This window comes from Eutrigla gurnardus, assembly GCF_963514095.1.
Source record: "Eutrigla gurnardus genome assembly, chromosome: 20".
NCBI lineage: Eukaryota > Metazoa > Chordata > Actinopteri > Perciformes > Triglidae > Eutrigla > Eutrigla gurnardus.
The window spans coordinates 9,126,433-9,141,476 of record NC_139931.1 but is presented as its reverse complement, the minus strand read 5'-3'; the positions used below and the strand labels follow the sequence as shown (position 1 = coordinate 9,141,476).

Genomic DNA, 15,044 nt, shown 5'->3' with positions numbered 1-15,044 from the left:
AGGCGATATACTGTGTGTATACATGCCAGTAGGCTTACGTAGGCTCTTCTAAAGCTGTTTGTCTCCATTCCTATACTACTGTATCGTACCCAACATCTTATCTAACGTCTAGCATCAAGTTTTTATTTCTTGGTCAATCCCTCCCATGCATTTTTTGCCCATTCCCAACAATACTTTGGTCTTCAAAAGTTTTTTCTTAATACTGCAACACCTATGCACTAACACACATTGTATTCATAAAAACTTGCTCAAAGAACTTTACTTCTTGACAAAATTAACTGGGCTGCAATGATTGATCACCAACCTGAGCAAACCAAGACTGTTGGTATTAAACTGCAGCCTATCCAAAGGATCAATGTGCAAAATACTGGGTTGTCATAAGAAGCATCAGGGTTGAGAGTGAACTGACCAAATCTTATTTAGAAATGATATATATATTGTCCCCTTTATTGAATACTCTCAATCACCTTTTTCCTCATCAGAAAACATTGAAGAAAATAATGTGTAACGTATTTTTAACTATTAAGTATTTCTCTAGAAAGGGGGAAAAAAGACCAAAATGAAAAAATTATATGAATGTAATTTATTGTCATTTTAGATGTACATGTGGTATTGAGCTATAGTAGGATCATATATTACGTGATATTTGCCATTTTCTGCAATACAAAAAAAAAGACAAATTACAATCTTCAAAACTGAGTAAATCCATTTGTGAAAATAATTAACCATTGACGATAATCAGGAATACAAAGGTATGTAGTTGTCTCACTCTAGTGAAGTCCATATGCATGGAAAAAGTGATGCAAAGTGTTTAAACTAAAGAGAGAAAAATGTAAGGCTAGTCAACGTGTCCACCTGTGTATGATATTCATCTTTCTATTTTAGATATGATGCTATTTTTCAAGACAGAACATCTGCTGGCTGCACAGCATGTTACCCCCTCTCTAATGCCATGCTCCAGCTCTCTTCCTCATTGGCGACTGACGGCACAAAGCTCATGAGGTGGCGGGTTGAGGGTGAGGCCCACAACTGGTGTCAGGTCCAGTTCCTCCTCTGTGACTCCAGGTGGAGGAGTGAAACGAAAGCGCTGGAGAAGGGAGGTTAGGAAGAGGAAGAGCTCCATCTTAGCAAGACTTTCTCCCAGACACGCCCTGCGACCTGCAAAACCAAGAGATTTGCAAAGAGGTAGATGGACCATGCTGTGTAAAATGTCTCTGCAATCCATAAAATACAAAATCCTGATGACGGTGTTGTACCTGCAGAAAAGGGCATGAAGGCGTCTCTCCTGATGAATTTACCCTCCTTATCCAGGAAGTGGGAAGGGTTGAAACAGTGTGGGGTCTCCCATTCACTCTCATCGTGCAGGACAGAAGTAAGTAGAGGAAACACAGTCATCCCCTGTAGGCAAAAATAAAAGTACGTTTTCACCTTTTCAGAAGTAGCTGAACATTTCCAACAATAAATAACAGATGTGAGCAACTAGCCTCTTTGATGAAGTAGCCCTGGAAGGTGACGTCTCGGCTGGTTTTGTGAGGAATGGCCATGGGGGCAATGTTGGCCAGTCTCTGTGTCTCATGGATGACAGCATCAGTGTACGGCAGGTTCTTCCTGTCCTCGACTCTGACCTGACGGCTTCCTACCACCCTGCTGAGCTCCTCCTGGACCTGGTCTGGGTTTAACAAATAAGTATTCTTTGCTGCATTCATTTAAACAAGACTAATCCTTGGCCTCTGTGAAGCTCCCAAATAATATCTCTCTTTACCTTGTACATGTGGATATTTAGCCATAAACAGTAAACCCCATGTCAGTGTAGTAGCTGTGGTGTCAGTCCCAGCTCCAAACAGGTTGGCCACTGTAAATATAAGGTTTTTCTCGTGGTAGTGATTGTCCATAACAGAAGAGTCCTAAGAGAAAGAACTTTCAAACATCAGCATAAATTAGACTGTTTTTTATTTTTTTTTTATTTTAATTTGTTTTAATAAAGATGTAAACGTGTTTGGTCTTACATCTTCTTTCTGCTTCCGAATCAGAAAACAGTCCACAAATCCCCTGTAGATGTGAGTGTTCAGCGTCTCTTTTAGGTCTTTGATTAATTCTTTGATATCACTGACAGCATCCTCAATATTTCTTAAGAACAGCTGCCTGTTTTTCATCCAACTGAACAGCCTGGGAAAGATGTTGTAAAGCTGTGATGCAACAGTGAAAACAACAAAGGTTAGTGAAGACAATCAGCAACCAAAGAACATTTCATGGAATAATGAAAGTCTTCATTAAATAGTGAGATTTGTTCTGTGTGTCTCATTATGTAACGTAACAAATGACCATAATTATTACTAGGAGTTCTACTGAGTAGGTTAGGCTGCTTCTGTATCCCAGCAGAAGCTGTTTTGCAGGACTATTGTGGATTGGTACGATCAAATGTCAAACACAGTCCTAATCCCAAATATATTATAAATGTGTAAAACTAGACTGTAAGTAGAATATGTAAGAGTACGTTGAAAGGAGAGGAAAACTAAGAAAAGGAGAAGAGATGACTGGAGTGTAGGGGAGAGGAGAAGATAGCAATACAGTATAGTAATATATCATATGTAATAATAAAAAATATTAAAGAAAAATAGTATTATAAAGAAATAAAAGATGCTGGTGAATCAAATTAATTCATTAATAAGAAGAAGGGAAGGAGAATAGCTGACTGAAGAGAACAGGAGAGGAGAAAGATTACACCAGAAGAAATGGGGCTGTTTCAATTTGGTCCTAAATCATGCATTTGTCAGTAAACATTGCTTGCTTGATCTCCAGAGTAATTTAAAAGGCAAATATGAAACCCACCTGGATTGATGCAGAGCCGACAATATGTGCGTTGTCGTGCGCTCTTTTCACCATGTTTTTGAATCGGGGGTCATTGTATTCAAACCTGCTGCCATACACAATCGAGGAGATGATGTTGGATGCTGCATAACTTAGCGGGTGTGTTGTGTCAAATGGTTTCCCTGTAAATGTGACAAAAATTATATTATTAAGACAAAGTGAGGATTTGAACACAACTTATAATTTCCTCGGAACAATAATGCACTTAGATGTGTCCTGATATGGAAAAAGTAACAAACTCTGTAGGAAATGTCACTCAGCATTACGATAAGACCTCCTTGACGTCATCTGCTATTTTTGTATATAATTACAACTTGTCATGTATTTATCTCCATACCTTCATGCTTTTTAATCATTTGGACCAAATGTTGACATTCCTCCAAGATTTTTTCCTCAGCGACTCGTTTGCCCATTCCTAAGTGTCTGAGGGTGGTGAGTGCAAACCGTCTCATCTCTTTCCATGATTCTCCATTTGCAAATATAATTCCTATTAAACACAACATGCAGGTTAAATGTAATATGTATCATGTATAGATTATTATATATAATTCTAGTCAGTGAATCGCCTACATAAAACAAAGTAAAAATTTAATGTAGTACATAAAATGTTTTTTTGTGGCTTTACTATTGACTTCTCATTGATATTATTTGGATATTTTGGATATTGTATTGAAAAGTAAACAAACCGTGGCCTTGACTTAAATCCTGAAAAATAGGAGTGATGCTTCTGTCTCCAAATTCATCTGCGTAGCTGACCAGAGCTTCTTTGACTGTCTTGTAACCGGCCAGGACCACCACTTTACTGGTTCCAAAGTACACCGTAAACACAGACCCATGTTTCTCTGAGAGCTTTGAACAAAAAAATAGATTCAGAGGTGGTGTTGAATCTGTGTATCGTTCGTTCATGGGTTATTTCAAAACAAAAACAATTCTCTTACGATGTTCAATGATTTTTTTTAAATTGTCTAAGGCTGAGGCGTTTCGAATGACTGTGGGGAGAGCGTTCCAGAGAGTGGGGGCCGTGGTGCTGAACGCTCTGTCTCCGAAGGTACAGAGTCTGGTGTGGGAGATGGAGAGCAGGCCAGTCTCTGAGGACCAGAGGTTTGCAAGACGGGGAGTACAGAACAAGGAGGCCAGAGAGGTATTGAGGGGCGATGGAATGGAGGGATTCTTAGGTGAGAAGGAGGATTGTGTACTTTATGCAGAAGTTAATTTGAAGCCAGTAGAGGTGGATGAGGGTTGGGATGATGTTTTGCCAGGGCTTGGTGTGGGTGAGAACCCTGGCGGCAGAGTTCTGTACATATTGTAGCCTGTCCAGGGTTTTGGTGTGTACTCCAGAAAGGAGTGGCAGTAATCCAGACGGGAGGTGACGAAGGCATGAATGAGGGTTTCTGCCACAGAGTCTGGAGATATTTCTGAGGTGAAAGAAGGCGGATGTGGGACTGGAAGGAAAGGTTGGAGTCCAGGATGACGCCAAGGTTGCAGACTTCAGAGGATGGGCAGATGGAGTACCCGTCTATATTTAGGAGGAGATCTCCAACCTCCCAAAGTAGTGCCTTGGAGGCCGCATCCATGACCTCTGTTTTATTGCTGTTGAGCTTGAGTATGTTTGTTGACATCCTTAGATTTTATGCAGGCAGTAGACCAGGGAGATGGGGGGGGGGGGGGGGGGGGGGGGGCTGAGTGGATGGTTTGGTGCTGATGTGGAGCTGTGTGTCATCGGTATATGAGTGGAATTTGAGACCATGGTAGTGGGTGATCTGACCAAGAGGGAGCATGTAGATGATAAAGAGGAGGGGTCCAAACAGAGCCTTGAGGCACGCCTTGGTTGACAGGGGCTTGGGGGGAGTGGGAGTTGCAGAGTGTGATGCACTGTTTTCTGTTAGAGAGGTATGACTGGATCCAGGAGAGAGCTGATCCGGTGATGTAGGTGGTGAGATAGGCGGTTGAGGAGGATGGGATGGGAGATAGTGTCAAAGACTGCAGAGAGGTCAAGCAGAATTATTTCACTGGTGTGTCCGGAGTCAGCAGTGATCAGAAGAAGATCATTTGTGATTTTGATGAGGGCGGACTCGGTGCTGTGGTGTGCTCTGAATCCAGATTGAAGGGGTTCATAGAGCTCATGGTTGGACATATGGTGATGGAGTTGGATGGCATCTGCTTTTTCCAGGATCTTACTGCGGAACAGAAGGTTGGAGATCGGCCGGTAGTTGTTGAAGTGTTTTTCCCACTCTCAAAAATGTCATGAATAAAGTCAACATGAGGTTCAAGTGCGGCCATAACCGCTACATGTTCTGCTTCCACCTAACGCAAGTCTGCATTTCCAGTCACAGATTCTGACATTCACTGTATATTCCGTACAACATCTGTAAACAAGTAAACAAAACTGTCTTTCCGTTTTGTTGTAAACCAGTTGTAAACCAGTTGTAAACCAGAAAAACAAAAGAGGCCCATTTGATTGTTTTTTTAATTTCCTGTTTTTGAAATTGTGTCTTTTAAACAAAATAACCAAAGAACGAATGATATTGAAATATTGATATGAATTGAGTATACGTCTTTTCACCTCATCTCAAATAAATTGTGACACCTGTTCCAAAATGCATTAGCTTTGGTAGAAGAGTGTTTAACTCACCTCAAAGAGGGATTTGTGGAGTCTCTTGAAATCCAGCTGCAGCAAGTTGCCCAGCAGGGGAAGAGGCTTCGGACCCGGAGGCTCTTTTCCAAATCCCTGAGAGGTGAAACTACTAGAAACTAGATAGACGACGAGCAGGAGAGCAACAACTCCCAGAGAAGTGGTGGGATTAGAGAAAAGGTAGATAACAAAATCTTCCAAAAGAGACATTTCTCCTGCTGTTAATGGCACTCCACTCACTGGGCCTTGCAGTTAGAACACAGTGATGTTTATACTCAAATGCACATCCACTGGAACGCATTTGTAGCTGAGATTTAGGAGGAGTAATCATCTACCTACCCATCAAAGGGACATATCCTGCCTTTTGTACCCCAGCCACTGCCAGTACTGGTTAAATTAAGTGAAAACATTGGCAAGACAGTAAAAATGTCTACTCTGCCAAAATCACCAGTTCGATTTGTAAATGATTTATTTGTACATAAGTTCCTCTGCTTTGCAGATTGCCATGAAGAAAAACATGACAATATGACTGTATTCCTTCCCTCCATCAGACGCAGTTTTACTGTCAGCCAGAGAAATATATCAGAGTGAGTTTGTGAGAAGTCGGGTCATTTTCTCATAAACTTCCATTCAATCAGACTTCTTTTTGCAACCAGAGGAGTTGAAAAAAGTTCTCAGGTCCTCCAGGGCATAAATATTTCTCAATAAGACCTGACTCCTTTCAGTGTTAATGAAACACACTGGGTTCCGTTGAGTTCAGTGCAATAATAGTTTTACTTTACATAAAAAATAATACAGGAACATGATGGCGGGACGTGAAGCAGCACTTTGAATTGAGAGGAAGTTAACACATAGTCTATATACACGCCAGTAGGCCTACGTAGGCTCTTCTAAAGCTGTTTGTCTCCATTTCTATTCTACTGTATCGTACCCAACATCTTATCTAATGTCTAGCATCAAGTTTTTGCTCAAAGAACTTTACTTCTTGACAAAATTAACTGGGCTACAATGATTGATCACCAACCTGAGCAAACCAAGACTGTTGGTATTAAACTGCAGCCTTTCCAAAGGATCAATGTGCAAAATACTGGGTTGTCATAAGAAGCATCAGGGTTGAGAGTGAACTAAATCTTATTTAGAACAATTATATTGTCCTCTTTATTACATACTCTCAATCTCCTTTTTCTCATCAGAAAACATTGAAGAAAATAATGTGTAACCATCCATCCATCCATCCATCCATTTTCTACCGCTTATCCTGTATTTAGGGTCACGGGGGGGCTGGAGTCGATCCCAGCTATCATTGGGCGAAGGCAGGGTACACCTGGACAGGACGCCAGTCTATCACAGGGCTGACATGTAGAGACAAACAACCATTCACACTCACATTCACACCTACGGGCAATTTAGAGTCATCAATGAACCTATCCCCATCCTGCATGTCTTTGGACTGTGGGAGGAAGCCGGAGAACCCGGAGAGAACCCACGCTTACACGGGGAGAACATGCAAACTCCACACAGAAGGAACCCGGGCCGAATAATATGTAACGTATAACTATTAAGTATTTCTCTAGAAGGGGGGGAAAAAGACCAAAATGAAAAAATTATATGAATGTAATTTATTGTCATTTTAGATGTACATGTGGTATTGAGCTATAGTAGGATCATATATTATGTGATATTTGCCATTTTCTGCAATACAAAAAAATAGACAAATTACAATCTTCAAAACTGAGTAAATCCATTTGTGAAAATAATTAACCATTGACGATAATCAGGAATACGAAGGTATGTAGTTGTCTCACTCTAGTGAAGTCCATATGCATGGAAAAAGTGACGCAAAGTGTTTAAACTAAAGAGAGAAAAATGTAAGGCTAGTCAACGTGTCCACCTGTGTATGATATTCATCTTTCTATTTTAGATATGATGCTATTTTTCAAGACGGAACATCTGCTGACTGCACAGCCTGTTACCCCTCCCTAATGCCATGCTCCAGCTCTCATCCTTATTGGCGACTGACGGCACAAAGCTCATGAGGTGACGGGTTGAGGGTGAGGCCCACAACTGGTGTCAGGTCCAGTTCCTCCTCTGTGACTCCAGGTGGAGGAGTGAAACGAAAGCGCTGGAGGAGGGAGGTTAGGAAGAGGAAGAGCTCCATCTTAGCCAGACTTTCTCCCAGACATGCCCTGCGACCTGCAAAACCAAGAAATTTGCAAAGAGGAAGATGGAACATGCTGTGTAAAATGTCTCTGCAATCCTTAAAATACACAATCCTGATGACCGTGTTGTACCTGCAGAAAAGGGCATGAAGGCGTCTCTCCTGATGAATTTACCCTCCTTATCCAGGAAATGGGAAGGGTTGAAACAGTGTGGGGTCTCCCATTCACTCTCATCGTGCAGGACAGAAGTAAGTAGAGGAAACACAGTCGTCCCCTGTAGGCAAAAACAAAAGTACGTTTTCACCTTTTCAGAAGTAGATGAACATTTCCAACAATAAATAACAGATGTGAGCAACTAGCCTCTTTGATGAAGTAGCCCTGGAAGGTGACGTCTCGGCTGGTTTTGTGAGGAAGGGCCATGGGGGCAATGTTGGCCAGTCTCTGTGTCTCATGGATGACAGCATCAGTGTACGGCAGGTTCTTCCGGTCCTCGACTCTGACCTGACGGCTTCCTACCACCCTGCTGAGCTCCTCCTGGACCTGGTCTGGGTTTAACAAATAAGTATTCTTTGCTGCATTCATTCAAGACTAGGCCTCTGTGAAGCTGCCAAAGAATCTCTCTCTTTACCTTGTACATGTGGATATTTAGCCATCAACAGTAAACCCCATGTCAGTGTAGTAGCTGTGGTGTCAGTCCCAGCTGCAAACAGGTTGGCCACTGTAAATATCAAGTTTTTCTCATGGTAGTGATTGTCCATAACAGAAGATTCCTGAGAGAAAGAACATTCACACATCAGCATAAATTAGACAGTTTTTTTTATTTGTTTTATTAAAGATGTGAGCGTGTTTGGTCTTACATCTTCTTTCTGCTTCCGAATCAGAAAACAGTCCACAAATCCCCTGTAGATGTGAGTGTTCAGCGTCTCTTTTAGGTCTTTGATTAATTCTTTGACATCACTGACAGTCACCTCAATATTTCTTAAGAACAGCTGCCTGTTTTTTATCCAACCGAACAGCCTGGGAAAGATGTTGTAAAGCTGTGATGTAACAGTGAAAACAACAAAGGTTAGTGAAGACAATCAGTAACCAAAGAAGATTTCATGGAATAATAAAAGTCTTCATTAAATAGTGAGTTTTGTTCTGTGTGTCTCATTATGTAACGTAACAAATGACCATAATTATTACTAGGGTTCTACTGAGTAGGTTAGGCTGCTTCTGTATCCCAGCAAAAGCTGTTTTGCAGGACTATTGTGGATCGGTACGATCAAATGTCAAACACTGTCCTAATCCCAAATATATTATAAATGTTTAAAACTAGACTGTAAGTAGTTATGTGAGAATAAGTCGAAAGGAGAGGAAAACAGAGAAAAGGAAAAGAGATGACTGGAGAGTAGGGGAGAGGAGAAGATAGCAATACAGTATAGTAATATATCATATGTAATCATAAAAAATATTAAAGAAAAATAGTATTATAAAGAAATAAAAGATGCTGGTGAATCAAATGAATTAATTAATAAGATGAAGGGAAAGGAGAATAGATGAGAGAACAGGAGAAGAGAAAGATTGGACCAGAAGAAATGGGGCTGTTTCAATTTGGTCCTAAATCATGCATTAGTCAGTAAACATTGCTTGCTTGCTCACCAGAGTAATTTAAAAGGCAAATATGAAACCCACCTGGATTGGTGCAGAGCCGACAATATGTGTGTTGTCGTGCGCTCTTGTCACCATGTTTTTGAATCGGGGGTCATTGTATTCAAACCTGCTGCCATACACAATCGAGGAGATGATGTTGGATGCTGCATAACTCAGCGGGTGTGTTGTGTCAAATGGTTTCCCTGTAAATGTGACAAAAATTATATTATGAAGACAAAGTGAGGATTTGAACACAACTTACAATTTCCTCAGAACAATAATGCACTTAGATGTGTCCTGATATGGAAAAAGTAACAAACTCTGTAGGAAATGTCACTCAGCATTACGATAAGACCTCCTTGACGTCATCTGCTATTTTTGTATATAATTACAACTTGTCATGTATTTATCTCCATACCTTCATGCTTTTCAATCATTTGGACCAAATGTTGACATTCCTCCAAGATTTTTTCCTCAGCGACTCGTTTGCCCATTCCTAAGTGTCTGAGGGTGGTGAGTGCAAAACGTCTCATCTCTTTCCATGATTCTCCATTTGCAAATACAATTCCTATTAAACACAACATGCAGGTTAAATGTAATATGTATCATGTATATATTATTATATATAATTCTAGTCAGTGAATTGCCTACATAAAACAAAGTAAAAATTTAATGTAGTACATAAAATGTTTTTTTGTGGCTTTACTATTGACTTCTCATTGATATTATTTGGATATTTTGGATATTTTATTGAAAAGTAAACAAACCGTGGCCTTGACTTAAATCCTGAAAAATAGGAGTGATGCTTCTGTCTCCAAATTCTTCTGCGTTGCTGACCAGAGCTTCTTTGACTGTCTTGTAACCGGCCAGGACCACCACTTTACTGGTTCCAAAGTACACCGTAAACACAGACCCATGTTTCTCTGAGAGCTTTGAACAAAAAAATAGATTCAGAGGTGGTGTTGAATCTGTGTATCGTTCGTTCATGGGTTATTTCAAAACAAAAACAATTCTCTTACGATGTTTGATGATTTTTTTTAAATTGTCTTAGGCTGAGGCGTTTCGAATGACTGTGGGGAGAGCGTTCCAGAGAGTGGGGGCCGTGGTGCTGAACGCTCTGTCTCCGAAGGTACAGAGTCTGGTGTGGGAGATGGAGAGCAGGCCAGTCTCTGAGGACCAGAGGTTTGCAGGACGGCGAGTACAGAACAAGGAGGTCAGAGAGGTATTGAGGGGCGATGGAATGGAGGGATTCTTAGGTGAGAAGGAGGATTTTGTACTTTATGCAGAAGTTAATTGGAAGCCAGTAGAGGTGGATGAGGGTTGGGATGATGTTTTGCCAGGGCTTGGTGTGGGTGAGAACCCTGGCGGCAGAGTTCTGCAAATATTGTAGCCTGTCCAGGGTTTTGGTGTGTACTCCAGAAAGGACTCCATGGCAGTAATCCAGACGGGAGGTGACGAAGGCATGAATGAGGGTTTCTGCCACAGAGTCTGGAGATATTTCTGAGGTGAAAGAAGGCGGATGTGGGACTGGAAGGAAAGGTTGGAGTCCAGGATGACGCCAAGGTTGCGGACTTCGGAGGATGGGCAGATGGAGTAGCCGTCTATATTTAGGAGGAGATCTCCAACCTCCCAAAGTAGTGCCTTGGAGGCCGCATCCATGAGCTCTGTTTTATTGCTGTTGAGCTTGAGTATGTTTGTTGACATCCTTAGATTTTATGCAGGCAGTAGACCAGGGAGATGGGGGGGGGGGGGGGGGGGGGGCTGAGTGGATGGTTTGGTGCTGATGTGGAGCTGTGTGTCATCGGTGTATGAGTGGAATTTGAGACCATGGTAGTGGGTGATCTGACCAAGAGGGAGCATGTAGATGATAAAGAGGAGGGGTCCAAGCACAGAGCCTTGAGGCACGCCTTGGTTGACAGGGGTTTGGGGGGAGTTGCAGAGTGTGATGCACTGTTTTCTGTTAAAGAGGTATGACTGGATCCAGGAGAAAGCTGATCCGGTGATGTAGGTGGTGAGATAGGCGGTTGAGGAGGATGGGATGGGAGATAGTGTCAAAGACTGCAGAGAGGTCAAGCAGAATTATTTCACTGGTGTGTCCGGAGTCAGCAGTGATCAGAAGAAGATCATTTGTGATTTTGATGAGGGCGGTCTCGGTGCTGTGGTGTGCTCTGAATCCAGATTGAAGGGGTTCATAGAGCTCATGGTTGGACATATGGTGATGGAGTTGGATGGCAACTGCTTTTTCCAGGATCTTACTGCGGAACAGAAGGTTGGAGATCGGCCGGTAGTTGTTGAAGTGTTTTTCCCACTCTCAAAAAGTCAACATGAGGTTCAAGTGCGGCCATAACCGCTACATGTTCTGCTTCCGCCTAACGCAAGGCTGCATTTCCAGTCACAGATTCTGACATTCATTGTATATTCCGTACAACATCACGTAAACAACAAAACAAAACTGTCTTTACCGTTTTGTTGTAAACGGTTGTAAACCAGTTTTAAACCAGTTTTTGAAGTTATGTATTTTAAACAAAATAACCAAAGAACGAATGATATTGAAATATTGATATGAATTGAGTATACGTCTTTTCACCTCATCTCAAATAAATTGTGACACCTGTTTCAAAATGCATTTGCTTTGGTAGAAGAGTGTTTAACTCACCTCAAAGAGGGATTTGTGGAGTCTCTTGAGATCCAGCTGCAGCAGGTTGCCCAGCAGGGGAAGAGGCTTCGGACCCGGAGGCTCTTTTCCAAATCCCTGAGAGGTGAAACTACTAGAAACTAGATAGACGATGAGAAGGAGAGCAATAACTCCCAGTGAAGTGGTGCGATTAGAGAAAAGGTAGATAACAAAATCTTCCAAAAGAGACATTTCTCCTGCTGTTAATGGCACTCCACTCACTGAGCCTTGCAGTTAGAACACAGTGATGTTTATATTCAAATGCACATCCACTGGAACGCATTTGTAGCTGAGATTTAGGAGGAGTAATCATCTACCTACCCATCAAAGGGACATATCCTGCCTTTTGTTCCCCAGCCACTGCCAGTACTGGTTAACTTAAGTGAAAACATTGGCAAGACAGTAAAAATGTCTACTCTGCCAAAAGCACCAGTTCGATTGGTAAATGATTTATTTGTACATAAGTTCCTCTGCTTTGCAGATTGCCATGAAGAAAAACATGACAATATGACTGTATTCCTTCCCTCCATCAGTTTTACTGTCAGCCAGAGAAATATATCAGAGTGAGTTTGTGAGAAGTAGGGTCATTTTCTCATAAACTTCCATTCAATCAGACTTCTTTTTGCAACCAGAGGAGTTGAAAAAAAGTTCTCAGGTCCTCCAGGGCATAAATATTTCTCAATAAGACCTGACTCCTTTCAGTGTTAATGAAACTCACTGGGTTCCGTTGAGTTCAGTGCAATAATAGTTTTACTTTACATCAAAAATAATACAGGAACATGATGGCGGGACGTGAAGCAGCACTTTGAATTGAGAGGAAGTTAACACATAGGCTATACACGCCAGTAGGCTTACGTAGGCTCTTCTAAAGCTGTTTGTCTCCATTTCTATTCTACTGTATCGTACCCAACATCTTATCTAATGTCTAGCATCAAGTTTTTGCTCAAAGAACTTTACTTCTTGACAAAATTAACTGGGCTACAATGATTGATCACCAACCTGAGCAAACCAAGACTGTTGGTATTAAACTGCAGCCTTTCCAAAGGATCAATGTGCAAAATACTGGGTTGTCATAAGAAGCATCAGGGTTTAGAGTGAACTAAATCTTATTTAGAACAATTATATATTGTCCCCTTTATTACATACTCTCAATCTCCTTTTTCTCATCAGAAAACATTGAAGAAAATAATGTGTAACCATCCATCCATCCATCCATCTTCTACCCCTTATCCTGTATTTAGGGTCACGGGGGGGCTGGAGCCGATCCCAGCTACCATTGGGCGAAGGCAGGGTACACCCTGGACAGGACGCCAGTCTATCACAGGGCTGACATGTAGAGACAGACAACCATTCACACTCACATTCACACCTACGGGCAATTTAGAGTCATCAATGAACCTATCCCCATCCTGCATGTCTTTGGACCCAGGGAGGAAGCCGGAGAACCCGGAGAGAACCCACGCTTACACGGGGAGAACATGCAAACTCCACACAGAAGGAACCCGGGCCGAATAATGTGTAACGTATAACTAATAAGTATTTCTCTAGAAGGGGGGAAAAAAGACCAAAATGAAAAAATTATATGAATGTAATTTATTGTCATTTTAGATGTACATGTGGAATTGAGCTATAGTAGGATCATATATTATGTGATATTTGCCATTTTCTGCAATACAAAAAAAAAGACAAATTACAATCTTCAAAACTGAGTACATCCATTTGTGAAAATAATTAACCATTGACGATAATCAGGAATACGAAGGTATGTAGTTGTCTCACTCTAGTGAAGTCCATATGCATGGAAAAAGTGATGCAAAGTGTTTAAACTAAAGAGAGAAAAATGTAAGGCTAGTCACCGTGTCCACCTGTGTATGATATTCATCTTTCTATTTTAGATATGATGCTATTTTTCAAGACGGAACATCTGCTGGCTGCACAGCATGTTACCCCTCCCTAATGCCATGTTGCCACAGATGTGAGCAACTAGCCTCTTTGATGAAGTAGCCCTGGAAGGTGACGTCTCGGCTGGTTTTGTGAGGAACGGCCATTTGGACAATGTTGGCCAGTCTCTGTGTCTCATGGATGACAGCATCAGTGTACGGCAGGTTCTTCCTGTCCTCGACTCTGACCTGACGGCTTCCTACCACCCTGCTGAGCTCCTCCTGGACCTGGTCTGGGTTTAACAAATAAGTATTCTTTGCTGCATTCATTTAAACAAGACTAATCCTTGGCCTCTGTGAAGCTGCCAAAGAATCTCTCTCTTTACCTTGTACATGTGGATATTTAGCCATAAACAGTAAACCCCATGTCAGTGTAGTCGCTGTGGTGTCAGTCCCAGCTGCAAACAGGTTGGTCACTGTAAATATAAGGTTTTTCTCGTGGTAGTGATTGTCCATAACAGAAGAGTCCTAAGAGAAAGAATATTCAAACATCAGCATAAATTAGAATGTTTTTTATTTTTTTTATTTTAATTTGTTTTAATAAAGATGTAAACGTGTTCGGTCTTACATCTTCTTTCTGCTTCCGAATCAGAAAACAGTCCACAAATCCCCTGTAGATGTGAGTGTTCAGCGTCTCTTTTAGGTCTTTGATTAATTCTTTGATATCACTGACAGCATCCTCAATATTTCTTAGGAACAGCTGCCTGTTTTTTATCCAACTGAACAGCCTGGGAAAGATGTTGTAAAGCTGTGATGTAACAGTGAAATCAACAAAGGTTAGTGAAGACAATCAACAACCAAAGAAGATTTCATGGAATAATAAAAGTCTTCATTAAATAGTGAGATTTGTTCTGTGTGTCTCATTATGTAACGTAACAAATGACCATAATTATTACTAGGAGTTCTACTGAGTAGGTTAGGCTGCTTCTGTATCCCAGCAGAAGCTGTTTTGCAGGACTATTGTGGATCGGTACGATCAAATGTCAAACACAGTCCTAATCCCAAATATATTGCAAATGTGTAAAACTAGACTGTAAGTAGTTATGTTAGAGTACGTTGAAAGGAGAGGAAAACAAAGAAAAGGAGAAGAGATGACTGGAGTGTAGGGGAGAGGAGAAGATAGCAATACAGTATAGTAA

At 41.3% G+C, this 15,044-nt stretch overlaps 2 protein-coding genes across 2 annotated transcripts; both read right to left on the bottom strand.

Annotated features, from left to right (window-relative positions):
• Positions 1-970: 970 nt before the first annotated feature.
• On the bottom strand, positions 971-5,843 carry LOC311031457 (cytochrome P450 2K1-like; the record flags this gene model as incomplete). The annotated part of the gene is made up of 10 exons (XM_084037763.1): positions 971-1,158; positions 1,257-1,398; positions 1,485-1,669; positions 1,763-1,904; positions 2,007-2,186; positions 2,830-2,990; positions 3,206-3,355; positions 3,555-3,717; positions 5,501-5,619; positions 5,840-5,843. The coding sequence occupies 10 exons, from the start codon at positions 5,841-5,843 to the stop codon at positions 971-973; spliced, it is 1,434 nt and encodes a 477-aa protein (XP_083893889.1).
• Positions 5,844-7,505: 1,662 nt separating this feature from the next.
• Positions 7,506-12,290, bottom strand: LOC311031456 (cytochrome P450 2K1-like; the record flags this gene model as incomplete). The annotated part of the gene is made up of 10 exons (XM_084037762.1): positions 7,506-7,693; positions 7,792-7,933; positions 8,020-8,204; positions 8,288-8,429; positions 8,517-8,696; positions 9,334-9,494; positions 9,710-9,859; positions 10,059-10,221; positions 11,948-12,066; positions 12,287-12,290. The coding sequence occupies 10 exons, from the start codon at positions 12,288-12,290 to the stop codon at positions 7,506-7,508; spliced, it is 1,434 nt and encodes a 477-aa protein (XP_083893888.1).
• Between the last annotated feature and the right edge of the window lie 2,754 nt (positions 12,291-15,044).